Genomic DNA, 19015 nt, shown 5'->3' with positions numbered 1-19015 from the left:
GTGTGTGTGTGTGTGTGTGTGTGTGTGTGTTTCTCCTATGCTGACTCATGGCATTAAAACCTATCTGGAAACAGTCCCATCCTTCTAGTCAGCCAGTTTACACCCACCCCTTTTGGCTCCTCCTTGATTCAACTGTTAGGTCAAGAGGAAGAAGGAAAACAAATTCAAGAGCTGCCCTTAAGCATCTAGAAGTTTCTGTGTCCCATCTATTGAGAGGGGAGACTGACCCCAGATCTGACTCAGCCCACTTCAGGCTTGACTCTCAAAGCACCAACATTACTTGAAACTTTGGAAGAAGAGTTCTCGAGTATCGTGGCCTCTGCAGGAAGCAAGGAGTTGACAACTGGCAATAAAGACAGAAATATGGCAGGCTTGAGTCCCAGCCCTCATGCAGATCCTGAAATTGAGCTTTTTGTAAAGGTAAGTTTTTCATCTGTAATAATACTGTGTAGAATATATTATTTCTTGTCACTGGAACTCAGCTTCTTAAAAAAAAGAAATTCTCAAAGTTTGGGCTAGAGATAGGAAAGAATTTTGTAATTTTCCTGACAAAATGCTTTCGGCACTCTCAGATGACAATAGGAAAGCAGATCTCACAGTCAAAATGTCAAGGTGATATGGTGGAAAGATAAGGCCGGCACCAGGGCTCACTAGGCTAATCTTCCGCCTGTGGTGCCGGCACTCCGGGTTCTAGTCCCAGTTGGGGCACCGGTTCTGTCCCGGTTGCCCCTCTTCCAGTCCAGCTCTCTGCTGTGGCCAGGGAAGGCAGTGGAGGATGGCCCAAGTGCTTGGGCTCTGCACCCGCATGGGAGACCAGGAGGAAGCACCTGGCTCCTGGCTTCGGATCCGCGCAGCGTGCTGGCCATAGCGGCCATTTGGGGGGTGAACCAACGGAAGGCAGACCTTTATCTCTCTGTCTCTCTCTCTCACTGTCCAACTCTGCGTGTCCAAAAAAATTTTAAAAAAAGAAACAAGGAAAGATAATAAACTGGTTGGTAGTTAGAACAACTAAACTGTAATTTCAATGGCTTGCTATGTAATCTTAGAAAAATGGCTCCCTCCCCCCAGACCTTTGTCCATCTATACAGCGAATGATAAAGTGATCCATATGGGTTTTCCAGCTCTCAAAACCTGTATTTTATGAGATTGATTTTGGAAGAACTGAAGGTGGAGGAGAGGGCCAAAGAATGGCCAGCAAATCCACTCCCACATATCCCAGACAGAATTTTCTAAAACTCTCTCACAATGGGCAAACCTCACAGCAAAGTCACATGGAACTGTGGGAGAAAACAGTAACCCAAGAGTTTGTATGCCTATTATGTGAGGAGACATTTTAGAATGCTGTGCTTCCTCTTTTTGGTCTATTTTAAAGTTTTTTTTAACATGTCTCAACTTTTCAGAAAAGCACTTTGGAAAGTCCCTAAAACAGGATAAAGAATTATGTGTTTCCAAATTAGCTGATCACATAAAAAATATGAGTTATTATAATTAGAAAGTAAATATTTTCCTAAACCCCTGCTTACATTAACTGTTTTGTTTTTTCCCATGTTCTCACTGACTATTGGAAGTATCCTTGATGATAGTAATAATAACAAGCTCTTATTGTGTGTCTGTCCTTTTACTAAATATTTTACATATATTATCTCATTTATCCTAACGTTAGCTGCATAGTACCAGTTTCATCATCAATAAAAATAGTGATGGTAGTAGCTATTACTATTTTGTTACAATTTTAAGTTATTATGATAGTATAATATCGTCCTCATCATTTCTAGATAAACAAAACAATAAAGTTTAAATAACTTGCCATATATATATATATATATATACACCTATATACACACCCCCTTTATGGCTTACAAAGACATAAAATAAGAGAATGCTTATCAAATTATTAACTATTTCTTGGTCAAATAATACTTTTGCAAGGACATCAACTTGTGTTTTCAAAATTGTTAGAGAGAGATCCTTGAATTCCTGCATAGCAAGGTGATCCAAATAAGTTTTTGCTGGACTATGGGGCATACAAGCTACATTTGTCTCTGGATTGTAGCAAAATATGTGACCTGCTCACACATTAATTTCCTAACTGGCCTTTTGCACCTACCAATTCCATACCAGAGGTAATGTCTCTTCATAGAATAAAGTATTGCTTTTGTCTAAATTGTTCATTAAATTAAATCAGGTAGCTCAAATTAGTCATTGACATTGATCCGTGTGTTGATCTTCATAGAGTTCCCACATTTTGAAGCTAATTTCAGCAGAAGAAGTTAGCAAACCACACATTAGATGAGAATATGTTGAATTAAACAGTAACTTTTAGTTGAAAGTAACTAATCAGTTACTAAGTACTTACTCTAGGTAGGCACTGTGCTAAGTGATTTATCACCGATTTTGTGGATACAAAAGCAGAGAAAAGAGCCATTAAATAACAATAACAACAAAGAGCCATTAAATAACTCATTACATAGTGAGTGAATGGCAGCTATAATTCCAATTCTTTAAAATAGCTATGTCTAATCCTTATACAATTGTTTTCAGTTGGGCAAAAAGTTTTTGACATAATTTTCCAGAATTTCATCAGATGGAATGCTTTAGATGAAAGCTTTTCTAATTACATTGATAAAAATTACAAATTTTCTGGAAGAAACCTGAGTATCATCTGTTTTGCTTTACTTTCACATGCATTTCACAGATCTCCAGAAGTTTCTTGGAAGATACTGGGAAGTGTCATAGGGGTTAAGAAGTTCAAAAAATGGTAATGAGTAAGTTTTTAAAGGATTGCTGTTTACTAGTGATATCCCATTTATAGACAATGTGGTATCTTTCTAAAGATTAAATGAGTCTCTGGTTTCCCCCCAGGCGTCTTCCCCATACTGCTGATAGGATCCTTATAAGACATTAATTAATCACTTTCTTGTCACAATTAGAATCTGTATTACACTACCTATGTGTTCCTTGTAGTCTGTGAGGATATTGCCTTTAGGCTCTGAATGATTTAGATAAGGTTTATATACAGAAACCAAGAACAACAACAACAAAAAAAGAAACCAAGAACAAAATTTTATAACACAAATTTCATTTTATCTAAATGCAGGATTCAGTGGTTTATTGTTCATTGTTAAATGGAAAGTTTGCATCTTTCTGATTGGTCTTTTGTAGATTTGCACACAAAATCCACAAAATGGAATGTAACATTTGGACCAAAATTCAGAATGTAGTGCTTTTGTGAAAGCTTTTTTTTTTAAAGATTTTATTTATTTATTTGAGAGGTAGAGTTACAAACAGTGAGAGGGAGAGACAGAGAGAGAGGTCTTCTATCCACTGATTCACTCCCCAAATAGCCGCAACAGCTGGAGCTGAGCCGATCTGAAGTCAGGAGCCAGGAGATTCCTCCAGATCTCTGACATGGGTGCAGGGGCCCAAGCACTTGGGCCATCTTCTACTGCTTTCCCAGGCCATAGCAGAGAGCTGGATCGAAAGAGGAGCAGCTGGGACTAGAACCGGCGTCCATATGGGATGCCGACACCGCAGGTGGAGGATTAATCCACTACACCACAGTGCCAGCCCCTGTGAAAAGCATTTTAAATTGTGCATGGAGGGGCCCATGTTGTGCAGCAGGTAAAGCTGCTGCCTACAGCTCTGGCATCCCATATGTGTGCCGGTTTCTGTCCCACCTGTTCCACTTCCAATTCAGCTCCCTGATAATGCACCTGGAAAAGAAGTGGAAAGTGGCCCAAGTGTTTTGGCCCCTGCCACAAACGTGGGAGACCCAGATGGAGCACCTGGCTCCCAGATCCAGCCTGGCCTAGCCCTGCCTGTTGTGGCCACCTGGAGAGTGAACCGACAGATGGAAGATCTCTCTCTCTCTCTCTCTCTCCCCCCTCTATCTCTGTCTCTGTAATTCTTTCAAATAAATAAATCCTTTTGTTAAAATGTGCACAGAAAGAGGGAAGAGTTGATATTCTTTGAATGTTCAGACCATTTTCAGGCTCTACTAGAACTATCATAAAGACTAATTTATTTTTAAAATCTAATAAAACTACCAGATAGAAGAAAGCTATGTTTAAAAGTGTGAGTTTTAGACTGTATACTTCAGGATTTTCTAAATGCAAAGAGTATGTATTTCATCAATTTCTCACCTGTAAAATGAGGATAATACCTCAATTCTTATTGTGAAGATTAAATGAAATAAATTTGTAAAGGATGGTGGCTGCTATCATGGTAAACACTCAACAAATGTTAGCTACTGCAGCTATTTTTATCATGCTATCAAAAATACAAAAAGTTTTTTTGGTGAATGATCACATCCTGTCTTTGTGAGCTAAAGATACTTAAATGATAAGTAATTTGTCAATCAGACTATGAAATTTATTTCCTAAAGTTTTTTGTGCTGGCACTTTAAATCAGAGTAGCACAAACAGAAAAAAAAAATCTTAAGCTTTCCTGTAAAACTTTATTGCATTTCCCCCACACCTCATTGTTTTGACTCTCTTTTTGCCAAGTGGGATCCACCCTTCCTGTTGTATCTATTACTAGACTTTCTTCTTCTTCCTGCCTCCTACCCTAATCACGTTTCCACTCACTAAACCCAGTTCTGATTGGATCTGAAGTATGAATTCTGTTAAAAAGGAAATGCAGCTGCCAAGGTTGGTTGGCTCCTCTCATCCCTATTCATTCCCTGACATCATGAAAAAGCAACAACAAAAATAATATCCTCTGTCACACCCACTGCCAAGGAAAAGAAAATTTGTCAAAAAATTGAAATTATTGCCAGGATTTCTGGAACCTTAATGTTGCTACAAATAACACATCAGAGCAATTTTAAGTTAACATACCCTGCAGATCAGAGGCAAAAGAGAAAAAGAAAACTATTCAAGAGATGAGACATACTGATAGCTTGGACTTCAGTTGCCGGGTAGTACTTGACAGACACTGAGCATCAGATAAACATGGAGTGCATGCACGAATGAAATAATAACCATAGCAAAAGAGATACATTAACTTACTTAGGTAAAATTAAGGTAAAACTGATAGCAATTCATGTTGGGTTCATGACAGAAAGGTGATTCTCATATGCACATATGGGATGTTGGCACCACAGTTGGCACCTGCTGTGCCACAGCACTGGCCCCAGTATACTATTTTTCTAGGGCTTTCATTTCTTTTGGGTAAATATCTAAGATTTAAACTTGGCGTCATATGATAGAAACATCTATGATATTGACATACTCTTTTATAAAGCTGATGTACAATTTTATACTCCACACATAGTATATGAGAGTACCAGTTGCTCCATGTCCACTTGGTGTTATCGGTCATTTTCATTTCTGTTATTCTATTATATTTATAATATTATCATATTCTGATTTTACCTTACATTTCTGTAACGATCATCTTTTTGTGTTTTTTTTATCATCTGTGTATCTTCTCTTGTAAAGTGTTCAGATACCTTATCCATTTTTTTTAAGATTTTATTTATTTATTTGAAAGTCAGAGGTACACAGAGAGAGAAGGAGAGGCAGAGAGAAAGACAGAGAGGTCTTCCATCCGCTGGTTCACTCCATAATTGACCTAAACAGAAAGAGCTGCGCTGATCTGAAACCAGGAGCCAGGAGCTTCCTCCAGGTCTTCCCACGCAGGTGCAGGGGCCCAAGGACTTGGGCCGTCTTCCACTGCTTTCCCAGGCCACAGCAGAGCTGGATCAGAAGTGGAGCAGCCAGCCGGCGCCGCGGCTCACTAGGCTAATCCTGCGCCTTGCGGCACCAGCACACCAGGTTCTAGTCATAGTCGGGGCACCGGATTCTGTCCCGGTTGCCCCTCTTCCAGGCCAGCTCTCTGCTGTGGCAGGATGGCCCAGGTGCTTGGGTCCTGCACCCCATGGGAGACCAGGATAAGTAGCTGGCTCCTGCCATTGAATCAGCGCGGTGTGCTGGCCGCAGCGCACCGGCTACGGCAGCCATTGGAGGGTGAACCAACGGCAAAGGAAGACCTTTCTCTCTGTCTCTCTCTCTCACTGTCCACTCTGCCTGTCAAAAAAAAAAAAAAAAAAAAAAGTGGAGTAGCCAGGTCTCCTCCCAGCGTCCATATTGGATGCCAACAGTGCAAGCGGAAGCTTTATCCGCTATGCCACAGCACCAGCCCTGATACCTTATCCATTTTAAAAGTTGGATAGTTGGTTATTGAGTTGTAGAGTGAGAGTTCTTTATTCACAGTCTTATATATTGAGGATACATGCTGTGTTTCATTTTCTTTTTTTTTAACTTTTATTTAATGAATATAAATTTCCAAAGTACGATTTATGGATTACAATGGCTTCCCCCACATACCGTCCAACCCACCCACTACCCTCCCCCCTCCCACTCCCTCTCCCCTTCCATTCACATCAAGATTCATTTTCGATTATCTTAATATACAGAAGATCAGCTTAGTATACATTAAGTAACGATTTCAACAGTTTGCTCTCACACAGAAACATAAAGTGAAAAATAATAGATGATTTTTTTAAGTGATGATGAAATCAGATCAGACCTATTGTCATGTTTAATCCCAGTGAGAGTCAAGTTGGGAGTTGATAATTTCTTTTTTTTTTTTTTTTTTTTTTTTACAGAGGATCACTTTAGTATACATTAAGTAAAGATTTCAACAGTTTGCACCCCCATGAAAACACAAAGTGAAATATATTGTTTGAGTACTCGTTATAGCATTAAATCTCAATACACAGCACATTAAGGACAGAGATCCTACATGAGGAGTAAGTGCACAGTGAATCCTGTTGTTGACTTTACCAATTGACACTCCTGTCTATGGCATCAGTAGTCTCCCTATGCTCTGGTCATGAGTTTCCAGGCTATGGAAGCCCTCTGAGTTCTCCGATTCTTATCTTGTTTAGACAAGCTCATAGTCAAAGTGGAGGTTCTCTCCTCCCTTCAGAGAAAGGTACCTCCTTCTTTGAAGACCTGTTCTTTCCACTGGAATCTCACTCGCAGAGATCTTTTGCCAGAGTGTCTTGGCTTTCCATGCCTGAAATACTCTCATGGGCTTTTCAGCCAGATCCGAATGCCTTTAGGGCTGATTCTGAGGCCAGAGTGCTATTTAGGACATCTGCCATTCTATGAGTCTGCTGAGTATCTCACTTCCCATGTTGGATCACTCTCCCCTTTATTTATTCCATCGGTTAGTGTTAGCAGGTACTAGACTTGTTTATGTGCTCCCTTTGACTCTTAGTCCTTTCATTATGATCAATTGTGAACTGAAATTGATCACTTGGAATAGTAAGATGGCATTGGTACATGCCACCTTGATGGGATTGAATTGGAATCCCCTGGTATGTTTCTAACTCTACCATTTGGGGCAAGTCAGCTTGAGCATGTCCCAAATTATACATCTCTTCCCTCTCTTATTCCCACTCCTATGTTTAACAGGGATCACATTTCAGTTAATTTTTAACACTTAAGAATAACTGTGTATTAATTACAGAATTAAACCAGGCATATTAAGTAGAACAGACAAAAAAACTACTAAGAGGGATAATGTATTAAGTTGTTCATTAACAGTCAGGGCTATGCTGATCAAGTCACCGTTTCCCATAGTGTCCGTTTCACTTCAGGAGGTTTCCTTTTTGGTGTTCAGTCAGTTGTCACCGATCAGGGAGAACATATGGTATTTGTCCCTTTGGGACTGGCTTATTTCACTCAGCATGATGTGTTCCAGATTCCTCCATTTTGTTGCAAATGACTCGCTTTCGTTGTTTCTTACTGTGGTATAGTATTCTAAAGAGTACATATCCCATAATTTCTTTATGCAGTCTACTGTTGATGGGCATTTAGGTCGGTTCCAGGTCTAAGCTATTGTGAATTGAGCTGCAATAAACATTAGGGTGCAGACCGCTTTTTTGTTTGCCAATTTAAATTTCTTTGGGTAGATTCCAAGGAGTGGGATGGCTGGGTTTTATGGTAGGGTTATATTCAGGTTTCTGAGGAATCTCCAGACAGACTTCCACAGTGGCTTGACCAGTTTGCATTCCCACCAACAGTGGGTTAGTGTCCCTTTTTCCCCACATCCTCGCCAGCATCTATTGTTGGTAGATTTCTGAATGTGAGCCATTCTAACCGGGGTGAGGTGAAACCTCATTGTGGTTTTGATTTGCATTTCCCTGATTACTAATGACCTTGAACATTTTTTCATGTGCCTGTTGGCCATTTGGATTTCCTCTTTTGAAAAATGTCTATTGAGGTCCTTGGCCCATCTCTTAATTGGGTTGTTGGTTTTGTTTTTGTGGAGTTTCTTGATCTCTTTGTAGATTCTGGTTATTAACCCTTTATCTGTTGCATAGTTTGCAAATATTTTTTCCCATTCTGTCGGTTGTCTCTTCACTCTCCTGACTGTTTCTTTTGCAGTACAGAAACTTCTCAATTTGATGCAATCCCAATAGTTGATTTTGGCTTTGACTGCCTGTGCCTCCCGGGTCTTTTCCAGAAACTCTTTGCCTGTGCCAATATCTTGAAGGGTTTCTCCAATGTTCTCTAGTAACTTGATGGTGTCAGGTCGTAGATTTAGGTCTTTAATCCATGTTGAGTGGATTTTTGTGTAAGGTGTAAGGTAGGGGTCTTGCTTCATGCTTCTGCACGTGGAAATCCAGTTTTCCCAGCACCATTTATTGAATAAACTGTCCTTGCTCCAGGAATTGGTTTTAGATCCTTGATCAAATATAAGTTGGCTGTAGATGTTTGGGTTGATTTCTGGTGTTTCAATTCTGTTCCATTGGTCTATCCATCTGTTTCTGTACCAGTACCATGCTGTTTTGATTACAACTGCCCTGTAGTATGTCCTGAAATCTGGTATTGTGATGCCTCCGGCTTTGTTTTTGTTGTACAAGATTGCTTTAGCTATTCGAGATCTCTTGTGCCTCCATATAAATTTCAGCACCAATTTTTCCAGATCTGAGAAGAAGGTCTTCGGTATCTTGATTGGTATTGCATTGAATTTATAAATTGCTTTTGGGAGAATGGACATTTTGATGATATTGATTCTTCCAATCCATGAGCATGGAAGATTTTTCCATTTCTTGATATCCTCTTTTATTTCTTTCTTTAAGGTTTTGTAATTTTCATCGTAGAGATCTTTAACGTCCTTGGTTAAGTTTATTCCAAGGTATTTGATTGTTTTTGTAGCTATTGTGAATGGGATTGATCTTAGAAGTTCTTTCTCAGCCATGGCATTGTCTGTGTATACAAAGGCTGTTGATTTTTGTGCATTGATTTTATACCCTGCTACTTTGCCAAAATCTTCTATGAGTTCCAATAGTCTCTTAGTAGAGTTCTTTGGATCCCCTAAATAAGGAATCATATCATCTTCAAAGAGGGATAGTTTGAGTTCTTCCTTCCCAATTTGTATCCCTTTAATTTCTTTTTCTTGCCTAATAGCTCTGGCTAGAACCTCCAGAACTATATTGAATAGCAGTGGTGAGAGTGGACATCCCTGTCTGGTACCAGATCTCAGTGGAAATGCTTCCAAGTTTTCCCCATTCAATAGGATGTTGGCTGTGGGTTTTTCATAGACTGCTTTGATTGTATTGAGGAATGTTCCTTCCAAACCCAGTTTGCTTAGAGTTTTCATCATGAACGGGTGTTGTATTTTATCAAATGCTTTCTCGGCATCTATTGAGATAATCATATGGTTTTTCTTCTGCAGTCTGTTAATGTGGTGTATCACATTGATTGTCTTGCACACATTAAACCATCCCTGCATACCAGGGATAAATCCCACTTGGTCTGGGTGGATGATCTTTCTGATGTGTTGTTGCATTCTATTGGCGAGAATTTTATTGAGGCTTTTTGCGTCTATGTTCATCAGGGATATTGGTCTGTAATTCTCTTTCAGTGCTGCATCTTTTTCAGGCTTAGGAATTAAGGTGATGCTGGCTTCATAGAAAGAATTTGGGAGGATTCCCTCTTCTTCGATTGTTCTGAATAGTTTGAGAAGTATTGGAGTTAGTTCTTCTTTAAATGTCTGGTAGAATTCAGCAGTGAATCCATCTGGTCCTGGGCTTTTCTTTGTTGGGAGGGCCTTTATTACTGATTTCAATTTCTGTCTCAGTTATGGGTCTGTTTAGGTTTTCTATGTCTTCCTGGTTCAATTTAGGTAGGTTGCATGTGTCCAGGAATCTATCCATTTCTGATAGGTTTCCCTGTTTGCTGGCATACAAATCCTTGTAGTAATTTCTGATGATTCTTTTTATTTCTGTGGTGTCTGTTGTTACGTTTCCTTTTTCATCTCTGATTTTATTGATTTGGGTCTTTTCTCTTCTTTTTTTAGTTAGTTGGGCCAATGGGGTGTCAATTTTGTTTATTTTTTCAAAAAACCAGCTCCTCGTTTGGCTGATTTTTTGTAATGTTTTTCTTGATTCAATCCTGTTGATTTCTTCTCTGATTTTAATTATTTCTCTTCTCCTACTAGATTTGGGTCTGGTTTGCTGTAGGTTTTCTAGATCCTTGAGGTGAATTGAAAGCTCATCTATTTGTTGCCTTTCCAATTTCTTGATGTAGGCACCTATTGATATAAACTTTCCTCTTAACACTGCTTTTGCTGTGTCCCATAAGTTTTGGTATGTTGTGCTGTTATCCTCATTTACTTCCAGAAAGTTTTTGATTTCTCTTTTGATTTCTTCTATGACCCATTGTTCATTCAGGAGCATGTTGTTCAATCTCCATGTGTTTGCATATGCTCTAGGGATTCCTGAGTTGCTAATTTCCAACTTCATTCCTTTATGGTCTGAGAAGCTGCTTGGTATGATTCTAATTCTTTTGAATTTGCTGAGACTTGCTTTATGGCCTAGTATGTGGTCAATCCTAGAGAAGGTTCCATGTACTGCTGAGAAGAATGTAAAATCTTTAGCTGTAGGATTGAAAGTTCTGTATAAATCTGTTAGATCCATTTGGGCTATAGTGTCGTTTAAATCTACTGTATCCTTGTTGATCTTCTGTCCTATTGATCTGTCTATTTCTGAGAGTGGAGTATTGAAGTCCCCCAGTACTATTGCATTGGGGTCTAAGTCTCCCTTTAAGTCCGTTAACAAATCTTTTAGATAAACCGGTGCCCTGTAGTTAGGTGCATATACATTGATAATTGTTATATCTTCCTGTTGAATTGATCCCTTAATCATTATGTAGTGTCCCTCTTTGTCTCTCTTAACGGTTTTTGTGGTAAAGTTTATGTTGTCTGAAATTAAGATGGCTACGCCTGCTCTTTTTTCATTTCTGTTGGCATGGTATATCTTTTTCCAGCCTTTCACTTTCAGTCTGTATGGATCTTTGTTGGAAAGATGAGTTTCTTGTAAGCAGCAAATAGATGGGTTTTGTTCCTTAACCCAATCAGCCAATCTGTGTCTTTTAACGGGATAGTTCAGGCCATTCACGTTCAATGTGACTAATGATAAGTGGTAACTTTGCCCTGCCATTTGCCAAAGATAAGTTCTAATATATGCTTTGAATTCCCTGTGATCTTTTGCTGTGAGCTTTCCTTCCTTGGTTTCCTTCCTTTACCTTCTTTCATATTGATGACCGTGTTTCTGTGTTTCTGTGTGGAACACATCTTTAAGCATCTTTTGCAGGGCTGGATGAGTGGCAACAAATTCTTTCCATTTCTGTTTGCTATGAAAACCTTCATTCACAAATGATAGCTTTGCAGGATATAATATTCTGGGCTGGCAGTTTTTCTCTCTTAGTACCTGGGCTATATCTCGCCATTCCCTCCTGGCTTGTAGAGTTTCTGATGAGAAGTCAGCTGTGAGTCTGATTGGAGATCCTCTGAGAGTAATCTGACGTTTCTCTCTTGCACATTTTAGGATCTTTTCTTTATGTTTCACTGTGGAGAGTTTAATTACAACGTGTCGTGGTGAGGGTCTCTTTTGGTCATGTTTATTAGGGGTTCTGTGAGCTTCCTGTACTAGGATTTCTCTGTCCTTCTCCAAACCTGGGAAATTTTCTGCTAATATCTCACTAAAAAGGCCTTCTAATCCTTTCTCCCTCTCCATGCCTTCAGGAACTCCTAGAACCCGAATGTTGGTTTTTTTAATAGTATCCTGAAGATTCCCGACAATATGTTTTAGATTCCTAATTTCCTCTTCTTTTCTTTGGTCTGACTGTATCCTTTCCTGTTCTCTGTCTTCTAAGTCCGATATTCTCTCTTCTGCTTCACCCATTCTGTTTGTAAGGCTCTCTATTGTGTTTTTCATTTGATCTATTGAATTCTTCACTTCAGTCACTATCCCAGTTTCCTGTTGTACTAGTTGTTTCGTTTCATTTTTATTCCTCCTTAATATTTCATTTTCACGAGAGAGATTTTGTATCTTGTCCATTAAGGATTTCTGTAGTTCAAGAATTTGTTTTTGAGAACTTCTTAATGTTCTTATCAATTTTTTGAGATCTGCTTCTTGCATTTCTTCTATATCATCATCCTCATAATCTTGAATTGGGGTGTCTTTTTCATTTGAGGGCTTCATGGTGACTTCCTTGTTTTTATTACCTTGGTTTTTGTGTTTGTTATTTGGCATATTGGAGATATTTGGTTTCTTCACTGTGGTGCTTTTTCTTGTTATACTATGACTCTAGATTAAGTGGACTATCTGTTTTTGATGGAGCCTTAGGGCTTGAGATGGGTGTGGCCTGAGAGCTCTGTTTGGTGTGCCAAAGGTGACACTCCCAGGTTAGGCGTGATAAACCTCTCTCTCTCTCTCTCTCTTTCTTTTTTTTTTTTTTTTTGATTCAAAAGGGAAGTTATTCTGCACAGCTGAACAAATTGGAGGTAGTTAGCAGGCAAATGATATACCCACAGGAGCCAGAGATCAGAAGCTCTTTCCCAAGGACCACACAAGGAATCTGTTCGGCCCTTAGAGTGGGCTCAAATTCTCCTTCAGTCTCCCACTGGCTTGCCAAAGTTACGGAATTGTAGCATCTCTGGAGAGTGCTCACGTGAATTCCGTGAGTTCTCTCCCCCACCGTCTCTTTTTTCACAGTCTCAGTTCAGTAGCACCACAAATTTACTAGGTCCTAATCTCCTGTTAATTCGCCCCGCCCAGAGTCAGGTTTTTCTGCTAGGCTCAGGGCCGGTGCAGACCTGAGGTCGCTCTGCTTATGACGTATGTCCAAGATGGCGCCTGCTCTTTGTCTTGCTCGCCCTTGAGAGGTGAGCGGAGAGAGAGAAACCCGTGTCCGTACCAGTCACCTCTCTCTCTTCCAGTTAGCCTGGTGATGTTCCCCCCCTCCCCGGGGGTCGTTCCCTCTAGTCTCCTCTCTCCGCTTGCCTGCCGGTGTCTCGGGCTCACCTCACGTTCCAGCGGCTCGGTCCCGCAGCTCGGCTTGCGCAGCTCGGTCCCGCGGCTCGGCTTCCGCGCGGTGGGCGACCTTGTTCTCCCAGTAGGTCCTCCGATTCACGACCACTCAATCCAGAAGGGTTTCCTCTGCAATATTTTCCTGGTTCTTTTTTCTGAGGCTACCGTAACTCCCCTTTTATTAAACTAAATTTTCTCAGACTATCGGTGCGCGCCCTCACTATTCCGCCATCTTGGCTCCGCCCCCTCATTTTCTTAATAGTTCTGTTGAAAAGCAAAAGATATTAGCTTTGAAGTACCCCAACTTACTGATTTTTTTTTTATTCTCTCCTTTACTCTTTGAATCCCAGTCACATTGACCTTTTGCAATACCTATCCACGTAATATTCCCTCTGGTTAAAATACCCTATTTATGCCCATTTGCCCGGTTAACTCCTATCATCTTTTGAACTCAGTTTGAATGCCATTTCATGAGGAAAGGCCTTCACTGACAGACTTCACATAGAATTCTCTGGGTTTTTCTGTTACACACTGATAAAGTGAACTTCCTTCCTTCAAAACATGTATCTCTATTTAAAACTGAAAGTTAATTTGGGATAATATTTTTATTATAGTATCTGATCTTATTATATATAATTCCTGGTGTATATTTAAAGGTAAGTATTTTGTAAGTGAATATTCATTGAGTGAGTGAATGAATCAATAGAGGATCCACAAATAAATTCAATACATATAAAATATCAAAGTAGAAAAGTGTGCCATACTCAAACAATAGGGAAAATATTTCTTTATTTTAAAAAGTTCACAGACATAAAAATGATACATGTTTATGGGGTACTATGTGATGTTTTGATTTTTGTATACATTGTGTAATGCCCAACCAGTATAAATATCTGAAGCATTTAATGTTTGTTTATGGTGAAAATATGCAAAATCCTTTCTTCTAATTTGTTTACTTTTTTAAAATAAGTATGAATTTTTAAAATTTATTTGAAACTCAGAGTTGCACAGAGAGAGACAGAGAGACAGAGAGACAGAGAGAGTGGTCTTCCATCCACTGGTTCATTCCCTGATTGGCTGCAACAGCCGCAGCTGCACTGATCCGAAGCCAGGAGCCAGGAGCTTTTTATGGGTCTCCCATGTGGGTGCAGGGGCCCAAGGACTTGGGCCACCCTCTGCTGCTTTCCCAGGCCATAGCAGAGAGCTGGATCAGAAGTAGAGCAGCCGGGACTCAAACTGGTGCCCATATGGGGTGCTGGCACTGCAGGAGCCGGCCCCAGCATTCTTGTTTTAAAGATTAATCCTAAAGACATAATCTCAGAAGTGGAAGAAATTTTTGGACACTCTAAATACCCATCAATAAGAAAATTATTATATAAATTCTAGTAACATAACATTTATAATACTTTTGTGCTCATGACACTTGTAATTTTGTGTATATTGAGATTATTGGATTCATTATATCTCTCTGATCATAAATGATAGAATTCATGGGATTAGGACTTCCAACTGTCTCCAGCAGCTAGCTCGTTTCCCAGCAGGCACTCAATACATATTTGTTAAACAAATGAATGAGCTGAGGTCTTTCTTTTTCTTATTAGGCTGGTAGTGATGGGGAAAGTATTGGAAATTGTCCCTTTTGCCAACGCCTTTTCATGATCCTCTGGCTTAAAGGAGTTAAATTCAATGTGACTACTGTTGACATGACCAGGTAAGAGAAATCATGACATGTAAAATTCTGGGGATTGAGATCAGTAGACAGCAATATATTGTTGGTCTTTGTATAACGTGTACTTTATTTAGAAGTCTAACTCTGTTTATTTTCAACAATTATAGAAAACCTGAAGAACTTAAAGACTTAGCCCCAGGTACCAATCCTCCATTTCTGGTGTATAACAAGGAATTAAAAACAGACTTCATTAAAATTGAAGAGTTTTTAGAACAGACACTAATTCCTCCAAGGTACAGCACTTTACAGGATACTATTTTACTTAAGATATTGGGATACTGGCCTATTTATTGCATATTGAGGATTCTTACTAATTCAAAAGTGGACAGTTAAGTTTTTGTATGTCATGGCCTTTGTGAATGAAGCTGCAGTGAGCATGAGGTACAGATAACTCCATGAGGTACTGCTTTTTTGTTGAATAACTTTCCGTACTTATTTGTGATTGTGTTATTTTCTTATTTATTATCACATTGTTTTTGAGTTATGATAAATGAACTTTATATTACTAAGAGAATGATATCTTGGCTATGTTTTTCCCTCTTTCTTATGCTCTTTAATCTTTCATCTGTTTTATAAGTTACAGTATTTGAAACCATATTTTTCTCTGAACATGCATTGTATTACAACCACATCTTCTTCCAAATAGGCTTTTAAGGGTGTCAGAATCTAAAAACCATTTGAAACAAGATTTCTACAAGTAAATAAACATCAAATTCTAGACAACTGATTGCCTAGTGAACTTGAGAAATTAAAGTGTTGTGAAATTCAGAAAAAGATATATATTTCTACTAACAGACTTCTGAGGACCTTCAATTTCCAGCACAATTTCCTAAGATTTTCATTCTCAGTGTAGTGCAAGTGAAGACACCTGGTCTCTGCCTTGGTATGTGTAAATGAGAGTCCACTTGTGCTTCTTTCTAAGGTATCCTCGCCTGAGTCCCAAGTACAAGGAGTCCTTTGATGTGGGCTGTAATCTCTTTGCTAAGTTTTCTGCATACATTAAGAATACACAGAAGGAGGCAAATAAGAGTAAGATACCTTTCTTTAAACTTCTATTTTTCTCACTCACTTGCCCACTCTCAACCAAAGTAAGATTTTTCTAATATGTAGCACATATTGGAGAACACCTTACTCTTCCTCTCACTTTCTATTCTCTACTCTAAAATTCCCTTCCATGAAGTTGTATTAGATTTAGAACGCACAATTCAATACAGCAATTACCAATTTAGCTCAATTAAAGTCTTGACATGCCAGGTGTCAACTAACTGCAGGATTATGTACCTTTAAGGTTTTTTAAAACATGGCATCTTCCACGTCTGAGAAATATTCTTATGTTGATATAGTATCCTCCAAGTCATGAGAGCTATATCCCCTATTACAGTTTCTGACTCTTCTGTATTGGATAAAATATATTGATTTTCTTTCTTTCTTTGACTTTCCTACCAATGCACCTCCCAAGGAAAGTTCAAAATGTTTGCACTCACTGTTTATCTGACTCTGTTTTATCAGTGGGTAGTTGAAGAGCTAGTGTAAGTAATGTGTTATAGAGAGGTCTAAAGGTGTGAAAAGCATATTGAGAAAACAATACATTTATAAGGAACCCTATGACTTAATTTCCTCAGATTTTGAAAAATCTCTGCTCAGAGAATTTAAGCGCCTTGATGACTACTTAAACACCCCACTTTTGGATGAAATTGATCCAGACAGTCATGAGGAATTCACAGTTTCCAGAAGATTGTTCTTGGATGGGGATCACATGACATTGGCTGACTGCAGCTTGTTACCCAAATTGAACATTATTAAAGTAAGTATAGGGAATACCGCACAGGAAGGGAGTTGCCAGCATGATGTACAGTGACCTTCTTGTTTCTTTTTCCTGAATTGGATAGTGTTTTCTACCGTCTTGTCTATAAAACAAGGATAACAATATTACCTATTTCACATAATTGTGGAGAGAATTCAATAAATTAAAGCACATAAAATACTTAGAACAGAGCCTATCATCATAGCAAATGATAAACAAATATTTGTTAAATAGAATGCACATAGAACTTACTTTTTGTGTCCTATGTCAGACATAAAGAAAGAAACTCTTGATCTACTTGGGGAGGGAATATGTGCTCCTTCTCTGTGCTCCCTTCCTCTATAAGGCATCGATATGAACATGATTGTAAGCATATAGGTTTGTTTGAATTCACAGAGAAAACATTAAAATGCTAAATTCAATAATCTTTAAATTTATTTTGTACTTTTTGTGCAGAGGTATATTCAACGATCATGACTTTTGAGATGCGCTCCTACAGAGTAGGCATGTTACTGATTCCTTTTATCACCAATTTCTTTTTCCTCTTTTTTTTTAAATCCTAGGTTGCTGCCAAGAAATACCGTGACTTTGACATACCAGAAGAATTCTCAGGAGTCTGGCGCTATCTCCACAATGCATATGCTCGTGAAGAATTTACCCACACATGTCCTGAAGACAAAGAAATTGAAAATACCTATGCAAGTGTAGCTAAACAGAGTAGTTAAGACAGCTCATTCAGATGAAAAATCTTTATTTTTACATTTCATTTGTCATATTAGAAAGGTTTTTTGAAATAAGAATGTGAGAAATACTGTTTTGCTTCTCCAACTCCTATGAAAAAGAACTCTTATTTCCTTTATCTAGTTAGCCATAACAATATGTCCACTGTGTATTTTAGAGGTCTTCATATTTTCACCTCATTTCCTTTTTTCCTATAGTGAATTATTGCAATATTGAAAGATGTAGAAATCATCAAGATCCTTTGCCCTTTGCTTGAATTCCTAGAATGCATGATGAGTAAGCTAAATAGATGTCTGATGTTATAAATGACTTAAGTAGAACCACAATCTCCAACTGCTGCCTAGAAATATTTCCATCTACATCTTTAAAACAATTTTACATTTTGTTATTTAAATACATACATCAGTTTACTGCTGGTATGAATAATGAAATTAGCATAGCAGAGAGGCAAATTCTAAAAATGTTCTAAAAAATCAGCTCTGTTCTTGGGTCTTTCCCACCCACATGGGAGAGCTGGTGGGCATCTGAGGTGTAAACCAGCAGATGGAAAAATCTCTCTCTCTCTCTCTCTCTGCCTTTCAAATGAATAAAAATAAAGAAATAAAATTGAAAAATAGACAAACAATATCAGAAGCAAATATATGGCAAAGTTACAAAATCAATTGGAGTTTTCATTCATAAAAATAAAAAAGAAACAAAATTTTGGCTGACCAAAAAGTCTTGTTGTTGTACATAAAATGATAAGGTACACAGTCCTTAGAAGATAATCACTAAATGTTCTATAGAACTTGAAGTGTTACATTACTATATGAATTCAGTTTCATATTAAAATATTTTTAAATCATATAAAGAATAAACAAGCAGAAATGCATATTCAAAAAAGGAAAATATATGGTTATGATTACCTTTGGTCAAAGAGTGGAGTTTGATAAAATTTGGAAGTAGTGTCTTAACAGGTTCAAAGAAAAGTACTGTCCTTGAAAACCACAGAACCAAAATGAATGTATAGTGAAATTGCACATGGAGTTGATAGTGGGGTGTGACTTCTATGAACAGCTCAGATCCTTCCAATTTCACTAATATGATTTCTGAAAGTACAGTTTTTTAAGATTTTTTTTAATTTTAAGGAGCAAAATTTGTCAATATCATGCTCTGAAACTCATTAACAGAAGCCATTTTTACAAATATGAGGATAAAATATGTCAGAGCAGGTGTTTAGTCCAGCAGTTAAGATGCCCATGTGCCATAGCTTAAGTTTGATTCCTGGCTCTGGCTCACGACTTCAGATTCCTTCTAATGCAGACCCTTGGAGGCAGTGGTAATGGTTCAAGTAATTTGGTTCCTGCCATCTGCATGGGAGACCTGGATTGAGTTATAGATGGGAGTGTTCTCATTTTCTGCCACTTCCCCC

The 19015-nt window shown here is 38.5% G+C and overlaps 1 protein-coding gene across 3 annotated transcripts; it reads left to right on the top strand.

The window, feature by feature from the left end:
• Window positions 1–6: 6 nt before the first annotated feature.
• Window positions 7–18321, top strand: CLIC2 (chloride intracellular channel 2). 3 transcript variants are annotated; one of them, XM_008249472.4, is made up of 7 exons: window positions 82–420; window positions 2696–2758; window positions 14932–15041; window positions 15167–15292; window positions 15982–16088; window positions 16682–16863; window positions 17427–18321. In XM_008249472.4, exons 2-7 carry the CDS (start codon window positions 2756–2758, stop codon window positions 17586–17588), a joined length of 690 nt encoding a protein of 229 aa, XP_008247694.1. In that variant the 5' UTR covers window positions 82–420; window positions 2696–2755; the 3' UTR covers window positions 17589–18321. The 3 variants fall into 3 exon arrangements, with proteins under 3 accessions (XP_008247693.1, XP_008247694.1, XP_051691984.1); XM_008249471.4 differs by lacking the exon at window positions 2696–2758 and having other exon boundaries at window positions 7–420; XM_051836024.2 differs by lacking the exons at window positions 2696–2758; window positions 15167–15292 and having other exon boundaries at window positions 97–420.
• Window positions 18322–19015: the final 694 nt, after the last annotated feature.

This window comes from Oryctolagus cuniculus, chromosome X (genome assembly GCF_964237555.1).
Source record: "Oryctolagus cuniculus chromosome X, mOryCun1.1, whole genome shotgun sequence".
NCBI lineage: Eukaryota > Metazoa > Chordata > Mammalia > Lagomorpha > Leporidae > Oryctolagus > Oryctolagus cuniculus.
Note: the sequence above shows the minus strand (reverse complement) of the source record. Positions and strands in the feature narration are given on the sequence as shown.

What these genes read in the sequence shown, in the direction of transcription:
- CLIC2 (XM_008249471.4), top strand. Translation starts at nt 364, where the DNA reads ATGGCAGGCTTGAGTCCCAGCCCTCATGCAGATCCTGAAATTGAGCTT. An exon ending in AAATTGAGCTTTTTGTAAAG is followed by an intron (nt 421 to 14,931) that starts GTAAGTTTTTCA and finishes TTTTCTTATTAG; the next exon opens with GCTGGTAGTGATGGGGAAAG. An exon ending in ACAGAAGGAGGCAAATAAGA is followed by an intron (nt 16,089 to 16,681) that starts GTAAGATACCTT and finishes TAATTTCCTCAG; the next exon opens with ATTTTGAAAAATCTCTGCTC.